The sequence below is a fragment of the Choristoneura fumiferana genome, chromosome 26 (genome assembly GCF_025370935.1).
Source record: "Choristoneura fumiferana chromosome 26, NRCan_CFum_1, whole genome shotgun sequence".
Lineage (NCBI taxonomy): Eukaryota > Metazoa > Arthropoda > Insecta > Lepidoptera > Tortricidae > Choristoneura > Choristoneura fumiferana.
The window spans coordinates 3,714,169-3,731,830 of record NC_133497.1 but is presented as its reverse complement, the minus strand read 5'-3'; the positions used below and the strand labels follow the sequence as shown (position 1 = coordinate 3,731,830).

The following is a 17,662-nucleotide window of genomic DNA, read 5'->3' as shown; positions in this document are numbered from 1 at the left end:
TCACGTCTATGTCACTTGTCAAGATTGTTTACTTTACAATTTAACTATTAGCAATGACTGTGAAGTTATTATATCCATGAAAAAAAAATCTTTTTTTTTTTCGTAGAAAAACATTTTTTTTTTGTCAATTTGACGAAAAGTTAACTATCAGGTAGTTCATATCAATGAACTGAGCCGTCTGCCGAAGTTAACGGATATAAAAAACACGGTGTTTATTATATTAGAGTCTATAATATATCGTGGCTGCTGATGGAAACCATCGCGAGTGCTGGCTTCTGGCCGAACGACGTGTTCTGGCAGCTTTAAATCTCTGGTCCTCTTCAGTTGTCAGGGAGTTGGTAACTAGCTTAAAAAAACATATACAACCGGAAAGCGGAGCAGACGTGGAGCAAGGAAGAGGACGGAGAAAGGAGCGCGAGCGAAGAAGCGGGGAAGCTCTGCAAATGGAAACAGTCCACAACTCTACCATAATTTACTACCAGTCGATATAGACCCAACACAGGCTTAATGTTACGGCTGCCTGCCCACTGGAGCGGAGCGAGGGGTAATGCGGAGCGGAGTTGAGGACTGCGTCTGTCCATAGACGCGGAGTTTGATAGCGGAGCGGAGCGAGAAAGTAATACGGAGAGGTCTATATCGACTGGTAGAAAATTGTTAGTCATAACGTAATGTTTGAGATAACCCTTTTTTACTATGAAACAATTTATTTTTGAGAATTGTTATAAAACAAACCTAACCATTTCTACTCTACCATTTAAAAAATTATGAAAAATGTACGGTTTCAGCGGGAAAAAAATATGACAAACAATAATACCTGGGACCCTAGTGAAAAAGGGGTTAATTCTGCAGAAGTTGAACAGCTGATTTCGACTAAAACCCCTTTACATATAAAATAGAAAATAGCTGTGTAATTTCTGCAGACATCTTTTTCACCAGGGTCCCAGAATTATGTATGACAAACATTACAATATGACTTATAAAATGATGGCAGTTAAAAGGATCCCAGCCTGGGTTATTGGTGCAACGGTATTAACATTTTTTCTTGATATCTCGCGGCGTGCAACAAAATCGCTGGTTATCACATAATTAAAATGGCTAATAGAAACCCCTATGTTATCCGAACAATTTCTTCTTAAATGTTAACAGAATATTAATTTAATTTATTTGCAGAGTCATCTGGACCACAGGCTCCACGACCACATCAACGCGGAAATAGTCACGAAGACTATAGAGAACAAACAGGTATAGTTTAGTTTACTATATAAAAAAAATATATATATGTCTGTCCATCGGGCGACAATATTGACAGTGTCCTGTGAGAGTGTGAGAACTAGCCAAGTCAGGCCTCTTAGGCTTCAATATATTATCCTAAGTTATAAGAAGAAATGATAAAATATTTTATATTGTTATAAATAATTTCAGACTGAATTGACTTGGCACCTTGGCACTTGGCACCCATTTAGATCTCACTTCTTTTGTCGTTAAAGTCAACAATCAAGGCATATATCATGATATCGAACTTGGCTCCCATTACACGTTTATGTTTTGATGGGATAAATTTTTATTTGATCGCTGTAAAAACATGTTTCATTAGATCTGTAATATTATAAGTACGGTACGTGAGACAGTTGAATATAGTATTATTAATTTATTTATCTACATGCATATCATAACTTCCCTATTATATGTTCAGAAACGACTATCAAATGGCCTTTATTAAGAAACCTGGTATCTGCGGGTGCATCTTAATGTTCACATTAAAGTACAGTGCATCTTAATGGTTACATTAAAGTATCGGTAATACTTTTTTTAACAATGCATATCTGTACATATTGTAGAAAACTTATGACATGCATGTACTAACACTAACTTAAAAATACAGGCCATATCTGAACATATTATAGAAAACTTATGATATGCATGTAGATAAAGTTATGTATGCGGCTATACATAATTAGGCAATAAAACACTCGTGTGATCTTATTATGAAACTCGCCTTCGGCTCGTTTCATAAAACCACACTCGTACTTTAATGCCTCTCATTATGCACCAGCCACGTAAATAACTATTTTATTGTGCACTAAATTTGTTTTGCATTGTTTTAGGACGCTGTGGATTATCTAACTTGGACGTTCCTGTACCGCCGTCTCACGCAGAACCCGAATTATTACAACCTGCAGGGAGTAACGCACAGGTGAACAGTCGAGAATGTGACATAATAATTGATAACGACATCATCATCATCATCCCAACCTGTATACGTCCAATTGCTGGGCACAGGCCACCTCTCTGAGAAAAAAGTACCTGGGCGACCGAGCTTTGCTCGGGCTAAAACTCGATTTTAACCGTTTTCCCAGAGATAAGATCAAGCTAGATCGATTTGTCATCCCTGAAAACCCCCACATACCTAATTTAATCGAAATCGTTGGATATATACAAGAATTGCTCGTTTAAAGATATAAGATAAAAAAAAATATCACGGGACACCAATTGACCAAGTCCCAAACTAAGCAAAACTTGTACTATAAATACTAGGCAACGGATAAAACATACTTATATGAATAAATACATACTTAACTACGTATTAAACATCCAATACCCGAGAACATACATTCGTATTATTCAACCAAAACCAAAAACCAACAGAGCTGAAGATTATGTCATTAAGTAGGTCTTTACGTGTACTTCATTTCATTCTATGGGCACCAAGTTCAATTCCATTGCAAAGCTGAGATATTCAAGTTTTATTCAGAGTAAATATCTATGAGAAATTGTGTTTTACCTGGACAGTTCTCCTCATAAGTCCCGCTTTAAAAATCCTGGAGGGTAATTAAGACAGATTCACTCGGAGTACCACGGTGTGTAAAATAAACCTTAACATTGTTTTCCATGATTTCATACAAGCTAATATAAGGTTGTGGGGGGAGCTCCAATAGAGAGATCTCTCTCCAGGCAAGTGTTATGCCTGGGGACGAAGTCCGAAGGAAGAGCGTCGGCAACTTGTATATATGCGACCGCGTTAGAAACTCCGAATACGCGATGTAGAACATGGTCGGAGTTTCTATTTTGTTCACTAGATGGCGCTAGGAGTCGCTACAAGGTGTTCTACCAATATTCTCCAATAAAAACACAGTTTCTCATAGATATTTACTTTGACTATAATATGTATATCTCAGTTGTGCAATGGAAATCAACTTTGTGCCCATAGAACGAAATAAAGTAGATAAGCAGACCTTTTTAGTGGCCTAACTCTCAGCTCTGTTGATTTTTGGTCCATTTTGACGCATGGTCCTTTCAAATGTAATTTCACACATGAATTTCGAAAAACTCAAGAGGTGCGAGCCGGGGTTTGAACCCACGATCCTCTGCTTGAGAAGCCATAGGTCAAACCGCTAGGCCACCACGGCTAGGCCGTTCATTCAGCCGTTTTTGAGATATTGAACTTTGAAGTCACAAAGACGGAGGTGTTCCAACTTTTTGTTGGTAAGGTTTTCAAATACAAGTATTAACTTTGATAGCATATGTTTAATTCAAACCATGTCGTCAATATACAGGCATCTCTCGGACCACTTATCGGAGCTGGTAGAAACCACCCTAACGGACCTGGAGCAGTCTAAATGCATCGCCATCGAGGAGGAAATGGATCTCCAGCCCCTCAACCTGGGCATGATCGCTTCGTACTATTACATCAACTATACCACCATCGGTGAGTTGCTAAAGCTATCCATCCCATATTCATCAATATACAGGCATCTCTCCGACCGAAAATACAAACTGAGACATGGATGCACAGAAAAACCAGAAAGAGACCAGCGCCGAATCGAAGGTCCTCAGCATTCGCTGCGTGCCATACCCCTACACTACCACTGGACAGGAGTACAGACACGAATTTCTCCTATGCACCACATATCTCAGCTTGTTTGTTTCTTATTTGTCACTTAAGCAGCGGCACTAGCGACATCTATGCTTTAGCCCTCATCGAGAAACTTTCAGCACCCCATCGGAACTAACCGCTCACCCGGACAAATCTAAATCTATCTTTATCTTAATTTGCATCACTGATATCTCCTGAGTTACGGGGTAAAATAACAACACTAAAGGTTAGCGGTATAGCACGGCACGGAATGCCCATTATTAGTTGGTTAACTGGCGGGTTAGGTGTGATGCCGTTCTATTTTGTTTTGTTCGAATAGACGGCGACGGCATCACATTTACCGTCGGTTCACGCTAATCAATGGATGGTGAAACAGCCCCTAAAGGTGATTTACCCTGGTGGTACGTGTGTAGGTACGTATATAAAATTGCACCTCAAATTCGTTATGGTATAAAACTCAATTTTTATATCCACTTATTATTATAAATGCTAAAGTTTGTAAGTCTATTTGTTTGTTAGGGTGACACTCTTTCCCGGCCCGGATAACACCGACATGGAAATACCGGCCCTGTTTTTTGTGTACACGCCCATAGAAACTGACAGGAGCTTCTATGGGGGTGTACACGAAAAACAGGGTCGGTATATCCATCCCGGTATTATCCGGGCCGGGAAAGAGTGTCACCCGTTTGTTACATTTTCACGTCCAAACTGCTGAACCGATTTAGCTGAAATTCGCTATACAGATAGTTTGACTTTCGGGGAAGGGCATAGGATAGTTCTTATCCCTGAGAATGACATAGTTCCCGCGGGATACCGATAAATGAATTCTACGCGAACGAAGACGCGGGCGACAAGTATTTTATGTTAATAGCTTTTGAGATATTGTGGACTTCAATGGCTGACTCCTGTTTAAACTTGCAGAGCTGTTCAGCTTGTCGCTGACAAGTAAGACCAAGATCCGGGGCCTGCTGGAGATCATATCCTCGGCCGCGGAGTACTCCGAGCTCTGCATCAGGCATCGCGAAGAGAACATCATCAAAGCGCTCGCCAATAAGTAAGTCTCCTAATCAAACATAGCACGTGCTACTAATGTCATGTTGATAGGCCATACTTAAGTCAAGAAAATCATAGTCAAATTGATTGTTAAAAGGTTCCACCGTGGTACTATCAGCAATATAAGTGGTTTATCAATTTTTATACAAGTTCCTATCAAATGAATATGTCGCTAAAGTTGAACTTTCAAGTTGACAGACACGTCTATTGGCATTATTGTTTTATGACATACAAACGATTATCAACCTTAGGGTGGTAGACCACATATTTGGCTGATGGTACATGAATCAGTTTGGTCGACTGTATTATAGCTGTACAGTTAGATCGGTCCAATTTATTGTAAATTCTTATGTTTATAGGGCGGATGATGGATGCAATATAGTGACGAAAGCATAAGATGGATAAGACTTTTATTAAGTTTCGATTAATATTTTTGTATAAAAATGCTAAATTTATTTATCACATTTTATTTATTTACATTATCATCACTGACAGTATCATTACAGGAGTAAAACTTAAGGCGATACAGACATTTGAGTGATGGTGATAATGTTCCTAATAATGGTGAAGTATCACTTTACGAATGCGCACCTCTTAAATCTTTAGATGTAAAGAGGTCGTCGTTACATGCTGCATAACTGAATAGTGAACTATAAAGGGAATGCACTGAAAACATGTAATATAGAAACAATACGATTATTTACTACAACAATACAATTCTCTATATGTTTTATATATGTGTTATATATTTATTGTATATAGTTAAGTATTTGAGGTTTACATATGCATTTATATTTATTCAAATGTTTTGCTCTATTTGTCGATCCTTGTTTTTGGATTGCTCCTCTACCACTCAAAGGTTGACTGGCAGGGATAAGTCCGCCTTTGTACTTAACACTACTTTTTTTTATGTAACCTTTATGTTTTTCTTTTTGTACAATAAAGAGTATAAACAAACAAACAATTATCTAACTATTTTTCAATTATATTCTCTTTTTTTAAACCAATTGTAGCCATATCCATATTACGTATATCGTTCGGCATCCGTCATCCGCCACTGCTATGTTTCACACACGCTACAGTTTATCTTAGCAATCTTCATTACGCAATAGCATGTGTGGGTTTGTGAGTTGGCGCATTTTCCCTTAGGGTCCCGCACAAGCCGACCTCCGCTTCCGGCACCGTGAAGTACAACGACCCTCACGTGAAAGCGCACGTGCTGTTGCAGGCGCATCTGTCCCGCACGCAGTTGCCGCAGGAGTTGCAACAGGACACGCATATAGTGCTCACCAAGGTCAGTCTACTTCAGGGATGGGGGAATAGCGGCCCGCGGGCCGAACCCGGCCCTCGATCAAAACCCGTCATCTAAATTAAATCGGCCCGCGATAAACAGTTATTAAAATGTTCGCGCTAAAGCAAATGATCGCGCACTTAAATTTTGTTTATTTGAATCAGTTTATCACATTTTTGGAATCTGATTTCTGAAAACGCTTCACGAAGCCAATTTCTCTAAATGGTTTTCGATTTATTATATGTTGTCAAACATTGGGACATCCCAATTGGGAGTGAATGAAAAATAAAAATACATTTATTTTGTGGGAAACTCCGGACCTTTTTTATTGGGTCAGAAACAGTTTGTGGTGTTTTCGGTGGAAAAATACACCTGCAGTTTTTATAAGTGAAAAATAGGCGGGAAAGCATAAAAAAAGTATTGCAATAAACTTAAATGTCTTAATATTATTTTGAGACAAAGTTTATTCTAATTTAGAATTCTTCACCATTTTTGAGAAAAGCTTTATATTAGTCTCGGCTGAAATAGCAATTGCTGGCTTCGTATTAGTTAAACTGAATCGCAAGTTCTTCCGTTTGATACTCATACTCAGCCAGCAATTGCCTACTTCCACGCCACGACAATAATCTACTATTTCCTTTTCCTCCAGGCGATCCGTCTCATCCAAGCGTGCGTGGATGTGGTCTCCTCCAGCGGCTGGCTGGCGCCGGCCGTGGCAGCCATGGAGCTGGCGCAGATGGTGACTCAGGCCATGTGGGCCAAAGACTCGTACCTGCGGCAGCTGCCGCACGCCGACAGCGACCTGCTGGCGAGGGCTGCTGAGAAGGTCAGTCTATATTGACGTCTTTCAGATCATGAGTCAGGTCCAATGAGGGCTACGGTTTTCGCGCTCACCAGTTGGCCCCACTGTAGACAAAGGTCCTGCCTGAAGTATAGTGGTTAGTTTGTTATTACGGGTGTGAAAGCAAAATTTACATTTAAATCATATTTAATACCTTAAAACCGTACCATAAAAATATCGAGCACCACAGTGTTGCGTACTCGCGTTTTGTTCGGAAAAAAGGAAGGACAAAGGTTTCCGAAAGACAAAACTGTCTCAAAACACAGACATTCATTGCCCCGTAACGCATATTTGCCATAGTTAATTTCAGGTATTGCAAAATATTCACAAAAATATTCTAATTATAAATAAACCCGCGTAGCTCACCCAAAAACATTTCGGAGACCTCTCGCTACACTAGCGCCTCTAGCGGCGAATTCATACGCGATAGCCCTCGTTCCCAAAATGTCCAGTCTGTCTATTTCATTCATCTATTTCTATGGCTTTGTGTCCCAACCTAGCCTGTTTGTGTTTAAAAATATAGGTTAGGTTAGAGTTATGCCTCAGCTACGCGGAATAGGAGCTCCGCCCGGAGCTCCGTCGCCCTTGGGTCGTAGAATTAAAATTACGAATCTGAGAAGATCAGTCCATATTGACGTTAACCAGAAGATGAATCAGGTTCGATTCCCCTAAAGGTTAAAATAAAGGGAAAATGAGGGCCTGGAAGGCGGAGGAAATCATGGCTGCGGAATATAAGGGAATGGACCGGGATCGGCAGTGCAGAGCAACTGTTCCGGATGGCTCGAGATAGGGTCGGTTTTCAAAGCTAACGGCGAACCTTTGTTTTTTTTTATTCAACTGGATGGCAAACGAGCAAGTGTATCTCCTGATGGTAAGAGATCACCACCGCCCATAAACATCTGCAATGCCAGGGATATTGCAGATGCGTTGCCAACCTAGATGCCCAAGTTGGGATACCTCAAGTGCCAGTAATTGCACCGGCTGTCTTACTCTCCACGCTGAAACACAACAGTGCAAATACTGCTGCTTCACGGCAGGATTAGCGAGCAAGATGGTGGTAGCAATCCGGGCGGACCTCCAGTATTGGAGTGGCACTTAAGAAGAAGATCCAATTCCCTAAATGTCTAGTCTGTATATTGCGTTCATCTGTTTCTATGGCTTTGTGTCTTAACCTAACCAGTTTGTGCCGTAAACTTTAAAAAGCATAGGTTTGGTTGGAGTTGCGTCAAAGCGCGAAATGCTTCAGCCACGCGGAATAGAAGCACCGCTCAGAGCTCCGTCGATGGCCTACCAATCCCTACAAGCTATATTTAATACAAAAAAACAGCAATAGATGGCACTACTATTAACATTTGTAAATTATAAAATGTGAATAAGCCGAATTAAGTAGAAATATTGAGTTTAAAATAAAGACTAGCATATTTTATAAACACAACTTCACATCAACCTTAATTTAACTCCTTAATTTGAAGATAAGAAACACCATAAAAATAATAAATTGAGAATACGAAAGTATAGGCTACATGTGGCTACATTTCAGCTATGAGGCTTTCGTAGTGTTTTGCAATTGTGACGCTAGATGGCGAATAACCGGAATGCGCTTGCTGGGCTTGCCCCGCGCTTGCACACATTCGTCGAAACTATTTGAGAGAAACATGCCATTCTCTTCTAACGACGTAAATAAGACAGAGACATCATGCGTATCTCTAGTCGTCTAGGCTCAGTTGGTGAGCTTGTTGGTTGTTGTCAGTGTACCGTATCCTTAGTGTCTCACTAGATGGCAATACGTATCGTGTTATTTGTGTTCTCACTGGTGCCATCTTTTGAAAATCGAAGGAAAGAAAAATAGCCAGTTGAATAGCCAGTATTAGGGTGATACCATTTGCTTGTACTAGGTGGTGTCTCTGTTATATTATCTACTCTGTGATTGTATTGATAAATACATGTCCGGGGACCGGGGATAGACGTACAGGCAGATAGAAGGTCACGTGAAATGAAAAAATAAATGTAGAAATAAATTTGGCCATAAAATTAATCACCATTAACTTAATTAAATTAATAACCACCATTTTGCAGGATTAGGACCTTGTGCAAGGTCCGCGGATTGCTACACCATCTTGCTCGCTAATCTGCGTGAAACAGCAGTGCTTGCACTGTTGTGTTTCGGCGTGAGAGTAAGACAGCCGGTGGAATTACTGGCACTTGAGGTATCCCATCTTAGGCCTCTAGGTTGGCAACGCATCTGCAATACCCCTGGTGTTGCAGATGTTTATGGGCTTGGTGATCTCTTACCATCAGGAGACCCACTTGCTCGTTTGCCAATCCAGTCAAATAAAAAAAAAAAAAAAAAACCAGGGCCCAATTGCATAACAAATTACAAGCTGATAGTATTAGTGATTTTGTATTGTAATTCACTAATACTATAGATACATAATTTTATATCTAAATATTTAAGCTACTTTTCTCAAACATGACATGAAATATTGACGTTGTGTTACAAATAATAGACCGGGAAGTATCGCGATGCAGGCGCTGCGGCCACTAGCGGCCTGCAAAGAGATTTCATACAACTTTCCCGGCCGCTGGCCGGCAATCCGACCAATTTGGTTGCCGGCCTCGCACCCCTATCCGTCTATATCTGCTTGGCCGGCAACCCCCTACTTCCCGGCCATTGCAGTAATCTAATATTCCTCAAAAATGACCGTAAAAGTTGACATTATTCTATACATATCAGAAGGTGAAGTGCATAGTTTATGGTCAGCGAAAAATTAAAAAGTTAAAAAGATTGCAGGCGTGCTAGCTCGACAATAATAAATTAGCGCGCCTGCAATCAGACACAATTTTTTTTAAAGTTAAAAAGGCCATGGAAATGTTGGCACAAGTCGTATTCAGCCAAATCTAATGGGCGGTATCAGATATTTTGTTGGACTTCGGACTTTTTTATTGGGTCTGAAACAGCTTGTGGTGTTTTCGGTGGAAAAATACACCTGCAGTTTTATTTTTATGAAAAAAAGTCGGGAAAGCATAAGAAAAATAATTGGAATAAAATAAATGGTATGATATATTTTGAGAAAAAGTTAAGTCTATTTCAGAATTATCCATCATTTTTGAGAAAAACTATATTAGTCTCGGCTGGAATAGCAATTGCTGGCTTCGTATTAGTTAAACGGACTCGCAAGCTCGTCCGTTTAATACTCATACTCAGCCAGCAATTGGCTACTTCCAGGCCACGACAATAATCTAATATTCCCTCCCATGTGAACACCATGTGTATTTTTTTTTGTTGTCCAGGGCGTGGAGACAGTGTTCGACGTGATGGAGCTGGAAGACAACGCGCGCGCCAAACTGCTGCAGCTGGCGCCGGCTGAGATGGCAGATGTGGCCCGCTTCTGCAACCGCTACCCTAACGTGGAGCTGACATACGAGGTAACGGTTCACTAATGTTTGAATGAAAGAAAGAAAGAAAAAACATTAATTCGCAACTAGCGTTCAGCAACCTGTTTCATTTCAACGAAAATACAAACTAAAACATGGATGTACCAAAAAAGCAGGCTGAAATTTGTGGTGCATGGGAAAATTTGTGTCTAGACTCCTGTCCATGGTGGGGTAGGAGTATGGCACGCAGCACGGAATGCTGTGGACCTGGGTTCGATTCCCAGCGCTGGTCTCTTTCTGTTTTTATTCTGTGCATTCATGTTTCAATTTGTATTTTCGTTGAATTTCACGGAAATAACAAATTTGGAGTTGAAATAAAAAATACAAAAAAAGGACTACAAAAACCAGTCATAATCTGATTCATTTCACAGCTTTTCATTTCGCAACTGTTTCATATTTCTGAAACTAAATATTTCAGGATTTTTATAAAACTTACCTAACCTAAAGGGTTCTACACGATGGCCCTGAAATAAATCCTGAAAGTTTTTAGAGAAAAGTTGCGAAATGAATCAGGTTGCCCGAGTGCTAACACACGCACGCACACACACAACGCGCACACGTACACGCACACAAACACACACCTGCGCGTGTCCAGTACTACTGTAGTCTGACAAGCGACACACACTCATAATCTATGTATTGCAGGTGATAGACGAGCGCCACTTGCGCGTGGGCAGGCCGATCGTGGTGGAAGTGTCGCTGGAGCGAGAGGACGACGTCGTCGCCCTGTCATCGCACCCTTCTTCCCGCAGGTAACATATTAAAAAATAAACTAACCATAAAATTTTCATTTTTAATACAAGCTTAGGCCTCTAGATTGGCAACGCATCTGCAATCCCCTTGATGTTGCAGGTGTCTACTGTGAACTTACCATTTGACTCGTTTGCCATACAGACGAATAAACTTTTTTGCTGACTGTACTTGCATTGTCACCCAAAGTACATTTGCATACCAAATTTAAAGTCGATGCTATTAACCGTTGAAGAGTTCCGTCCTGCGGAGACGATCCTGGCTGGACTACCTGGATGTCACTACTAGATTATTGTAGTGTCACGCGATTTACATAAGTATTCCAAATTTCAAGTCAATCTGACTACTGGAAGTTGGTCAAATTTAACTTGCAAGATTTTATTACAGACACCGGCACAGGTAAATAAAAGCTTGTAAAAAAGGTTTTAAATACGAATGTTTGTTCTCGGGTCTTGGGTGTTTAATATGTATTTAAGTATGTATCTATCTATATAATTATATTTATCCGTTGCTTAGTACCCATAACACAAGCTTTGCTAAGCTTACTTTGGGACTTGGTCAATTGGTGTGAATAGTCCCGTGATATTTATTTATTTTATTTATTTATTTATTTAACTTGCAATGTATGTATGTGCGTGTCAAGTCTTGCAACTGAATTTTGACCCAGATTTGCTTTCATCAGATTGATTTAAAATTCGGCACACTTTTGTAATTTCAGTGACAATCAATACTTACATTAATCTCGTAGTTAAATTTTGGTGGTTTGCCCATTATTGTCACCACCGGAGGAAACTCCTCGTAATGGCATCGACTTGAAATTTGGTACGGAAATGTAGATTGGATGACAAGTGCAGTTAAAATAAACCTGGATAACTCACATCTTAAATCGAGTTTAGCTCGACATGTTTCGGTCTAATTCGTAACCTTCTATGGTCTGTCCCAGAATTCGAGATACTAAAATGACGCTTCATGTTTACCTGTTTTTTGCGTCTCATAAATAGTGATGTGCCGCAACCGGTTATTACCGAAAGATTTTGTAGGTACCTATGTATGTATGTCGTAAAATATTAAGATATGAATGGATCCGTGATGTACTAAAATGTAGGGCACTTAGGACATTCTAGAAAAGGTAAAATAGGTCTAATAAAATGCGACCGTTTTCGAGATATTTCGACTTTTTATAGATGTTGATGTTTAAGTTTCAATTCATTCTAAGGTAAGTTTTACATAACTAAATAATATGAGAATAATGAATATTTGATTGATTATTCTATGATATGAATATCAAAATTAAAACACGAGAAACGCACTGATCACATCCGATGACAATACGAGTAAAGTAACGAAAATCGGTTGAATACCACTGAATACGAAAAACATGAACAATGACGTTGTGTGATATCTGAGGGCCTACTCCGAATTCGAAAATCAAAGTTCGTACCGTAACGTCCCTCTCACTTACGTATTAAAATTAAATAGAAGTGTCAGAGGACGGAACGACACGAACTTCGATTTTCGAATTTCGTAGTAGCCGTGCTGGCCTGACTACGAAATGCAAAACTCGAACTTCGTATGTTGCCGTCCCGCTGACGCTTATCTCATTCAATACGCGAGTGAAAGGACGGTGCCATACGAACTTCGTTTTCTAGTTTTGTAGTAGCATCTGTATTATTTTTTACGTTGGCACTAAGTGATGACCACTGTATTTTTACCTGTGCTTAGATTTCATCACTTTATCGTATGGTAAAGTAATGGAAAGTAATATTGAATGCATTAATGTTATTTTTGCTATCGTAAATAAACTTTTATCGGTTATTTACGAAACCGAAATCACGGAGCAGCACTGTTCCTTTTATGCTGGCCACATTATTTTTTACGTTTGACATTTCAGACTGTCATTTTAGTATCTCGAATTTGGGACAGACCATAGGCAGCATGCCGAGTTGCGTTGTTCTAGAGGAAGGGCAACAAATTAGCTCGAAAATGTCAGATTATTTAATTAAATGTGAAGTGAGTCCACGGTAGTTTCTTGTTCAAACGAACAGTTTCAGTATTAAAAATAAATTTTTAACAAACTTATGTCTATCTTATATCTTATGAGATCGCTCAGAAGCGATAAAGTTGTCTACTGCTTACTTGGAATCGCTATATACCTGTATTTTTAACAGACTTCTTTTTGAAGTCCTCCTTTTTTAGGAGGAGGTTCCGGTGTATATAGCAGTAGAACTAAGGTTCGACATAGCCCGAAGAATTGCGAAACTAATGGCAGTGGGGCGGGGCACATTGCTCGCAGGACGGATGGCCGATGGGCCAGAAGGTTCTCGAATGGCGTCCGCGGACCGGAGACGAGCTGTCGGTAGACCTCCATCCTTCTTTTTTATTCATTTTTCGAAAGAGTATTCTTTTGAGGTCCCTTTCACCAAGTTAAGATCTGATATGGGATCCTAGGGAAATGAGAGCAAACTTCAAATTTTATACACCTTGGCGATTTGGCATTTTAGCATTAAGATTGCTCATCTTTACATCTTATACATTATTATTTCAGAAACGCGAAGAAGGCTGGTGGGTGGTGATAGGCGCGCCCAAAACCAACAGCCTCCTGTCGATCAAACGCGTCTCGCTCGGGAAGAGCGCGCGGCTGCGGCTCGACTTCGTGTGCGGCGCGCCCGGCCGGCACAACTACACTCTCTACTTCATGTGCGACGCCTATCTCGGCGCTGACCAGGAGTACCGGTTCACTGTGGACGTGCGCGACGAGTAGACACCGACTGACTGCGAGGCTGACCAAGGCATCATCTGTGGCAGCGCTAGCCGTACGCTGCCGTTTAATAAAACGTTGATAAAAATAATTCTAATAAAGTTTAAAGAATACATTTTTTTTTCTTTTACACTTACTTTACACTGACCATGGGCCTAGTATAGCCGTGGTGGCCTAGTGGTTTGACCTATCGCCTCTCAAGCAGAGGGTCGTGGGTTCAAATCCCGGCTCGCACCTCTGAGTTTTTTTGAAATTCATGTGCGGAATTACATTTGAAATTTACTACGAGCTTTGCGGTGAAGGAAAACATCGTGAGGAAACCTGCACAAACCTGCGAAGCAATTCAATGGTGCGTGTGAAGTTCCCAATCCGCACTGGGCCCGCGTGGGAACTACGGCCCAAGCCCTCTTGTTCTGAGAGGAGGCCTGTGCCCAGCAGTGGGACGTATATAGGCTGGGATGATGGGGTTTTAAATTCAAGGTTCGATTCTACTCGCGAAACTACGCTACTTTTGTGTTGAAACATTTTCAAAAAACTTAAATTTTGATCATTTGTTAGTCCTCAAAGTTATCAATAAATAAAGTGTATCGGTCACGGCGGTTTTATCGCTATCTCTTGGTGCGGAGGCCTTGAAATAGTTTTTATTTATTTGACATCCCTAAGATAAACTTGAAAGTGCCGTCAATGAGGGCTATCGTTTTTTGTCTCACTAGATGGCGCACTGTTGCGTGAGGTTTTTAAGTATGGCTTTCAAAGTCTGTTATTACGGGCGTGAAAACAATGTTTAGATTAAAATCATATTTTGATACACCTTAAAACGTACCATAGAAATATCGAGCATCCTACAGTGTTGCATAGTCCCCGTTTTGTTCGGAAAAAAGGGAGGACAAAGGTTTCCGAAAGACAAACTGTCTCAAACACAGAAACATTCATTGCCCCGGAACGGATATTTGCCATAATTAATTTCAGATAAGTATTTCAAAATATTCACAAAATTATTCTAATTATAAATAAACCTGCGTAGCTCACCCAAAAACTATGAGATTTGACATTTCGGAGACCTCACGCTACACTAGCGCCTCTAGTGGCGAATTCATTCGCGATAGCCCTCATTTAGTATTGTATCGTTAAAATAGGGGTAAAATAAAAGATGCAATTATGTACAAGAATGATGGCGTTTATTATAAAATTACAAAATGCATGTATTATTTTAAGTCTGCTAAACTAATGACAGATTTCATCATTTTTAAAACTAAAATTGCTATGTCGTACTCGTTAAACTGAATATTAGTTCAGCGACTTTTAAAATAATGAATGATTTTTATTTTCTTTTATTTCTATTACACTTTATAGTTTATTCGAAGAAGCAATGTAAATGTGGTGTTTGTAGCATAACAGAAGACATGGATAATTGATTTCAATTATTGGGCTTATCTAGGATACTATTTAATTAACTATGAAAAAGAAAAATCTAGACTCCATTATTTTTAAAAGTGGTTGAAAAAGGCCTACCCGGTATTCATTGTGCAATAGTCATCAGAAAAGGTATTTCGTGCCAATTTACCTAAAGTTCGAGAGAGGATGTAACTGAGACTTACAACCTCCAAAAACTCTTTTGATTCTTCAGATCCAGATGTAGGCACTTGTCCCACCGCCGACGATGAGCGAGAAGCGAGTAGAGCGAGTAACTAGAAACGAGTGGACGAGCAGCGAGAAGCGAATGTAGTTTTGTCGCTCGGCTGTAAGCGAGTGTTCGCGTGCGACGGGCGATTACTCGCTCCACTCGACTCGCTCGTGCGGGGCGCGCCGAGCTGACATCGCTGAGCGAGTATCTATAGCTCAACGAGTTTTATAGCTCTTGTCGCTGCGACAAAAGATGTAAGAGCGAGTTCTCGCCGACAGTGTGAACAGCCAGCGATAACTTAATATATTTGTCTCTTTTACTCACAAGGATCTTTATCTTTTGTTCGTTTTTTGGCGAGAAAATAGTCGATAGCCAATCTCGTTCCTCGCCGGGCGGTGATCGTCAAACAGCTTCCGGATTAAACTAGACAGTATAAGTGTTCGCTGCCATAGCCCCATTCTTCCATTTTGTCGTCGACCCACTGCCGAAGCGTGCGACGGCCGTGTACGCGGCCGGCACGTTGGGCTCGCCGCAGCCGATGCCCACGCTACCAGGCCGGTCAGCTTGTACCGGTCGCCGCCCACCGGGCACGCGAGGGGGCGCCGCCGTCGCCCTGTAAAGACAAAATAAAACATAAAAAACTTACCCCTTATTCAAACGACAATCAAGCCTATTTTAGTTAAATGCCGCTAAAATACGTTTGTCCTTATCTGTCACTTCGCGTTGTATTTGTTAGAAGGGACAAAGCATTTGTTAGTTAACATAGGCTTGTTAAGTTTTATGAATAAGGGGGTTATTCTTTAAGCTCATGGTCAGATTTGATCTCGATATAGTCGTTTTCTTGGTTCATGATACGGGCACATGCCAAGTAACAATCGTGTAAGTTAAGTATTTGTGTGGTGTGTGTGTCGGATTGTGTTGTTGTGTGTGTCTATTTTCTTGATTTGTTGTTATTAAATAATACTAAATTTTAGTAGCTTTTGCCCGCGGCTTTCGCTCGCGCAGAATTGGTATTTAGCAACCTTTTTTGCGGACTGGGAACTTCACACACACCATTGAATTGCTTCGCAGGTATGAGCAGGTTTCCTCACGATGTTTTTCTTCACCGCAAAGCTCGTGGTAAATTTCAAATGTAATTCCGCCATGAATTTCGAAACACTCAAGAGGTGCAAGCGGGGTTTGAACCCACGATCTTCTCTTGAGAGGCCATAGGTCAACAACTCAGCACCACGGCTGGGCCCGCGTGGGAACTACTGCCCCAAGCTCTCTCATCTGAGAGGAGGCCTGTACCCAGCAGTGGGACGTATATAGGCTGCGATGATGATGAAACTTTGATCCCACAGGAACCATACCTTATTTCGGGATAAAAGTAGCCTATATGTTTAATCCAGGGTATATATAACCTATGCCAAATTTCATGCAAATCCGTTCAGTAGTTTTGCGTGAAAGAGTAACAAACATCCAACCACAATGTACCACACAAACTTTCGCGTTTATAATATTACTAAGTTTCTGTGATACTGGTAGAGAAATTGGGTTTAGAAATCAATCGGCGTAACTACTACTATCTATCTATAGAGCATGGTGTTTAAGAATGATCTAAAGGGGCTCCTAGACGGGCCATATTTTCACTGCAATATGTGGCCGGCAACTATTGGTGTCCCTGTCTAACATGTGAGTAAGAGAGGGACACCAATAGTTGCCGGCCACAAATTGCAGTGAAATATGGCACGTCTAGAGCCCTTAGACTACTGATTTCAAAAGTTCATTTCACACTTTGGTACAGTCAAATTGCAAAGATATCGACAGCCAAAGTTACAAAAATATGACTGTATACAGTATACACGAACTTAATGTTAAGTGCATATTAAAGTCGTGTATACACATTTTTACTGTAATTTTGGCCATGTCGTTATCTTTGCACTTGACTGATGGTCTTTCATTATTGAAAGACCAAACAATGTAATAAATTATTACCAATTCTAACATTACAAATGTGAAAGTTTGTATGTGTATGTGTGCGTAAGTGCGTGCCT

The 17,662-nt window shown here is 40.4% G+C and overlaps 1 protein-coding gene across 1 annotated transcript in view; it reads left to right on the top strand.

Annotated features, from left to right (window-relative positions):
• Brr2 (U5 small nuclear ribonucleoprotein l(3)72Ab) overlaps positions 1–17,662 on the top strand; it is a 71,361-nt gene that overhangs the window by 42,096 nt on the left and 11,603 nt on the right. The window contains 7 exon segments of the mRNA XM_074108312.1: positions 1,171–1,242; positions 2,106–2,194; positions 3,555–3,706; positions 4,796–4,928; positions 6,077–6,221; positions 6,868–7,044; positions 10,351–10,485. Of these exon segments, the coding sequence (XP_073964413.1) occupies positions 1,171–1,242; positions 2,106–2,194; positions 3,555–3,706; positions 4,796–4,928; positions 6,077–6,221; positions 6,868–7,044; positions 10,351–10,485 (903 nt within the window).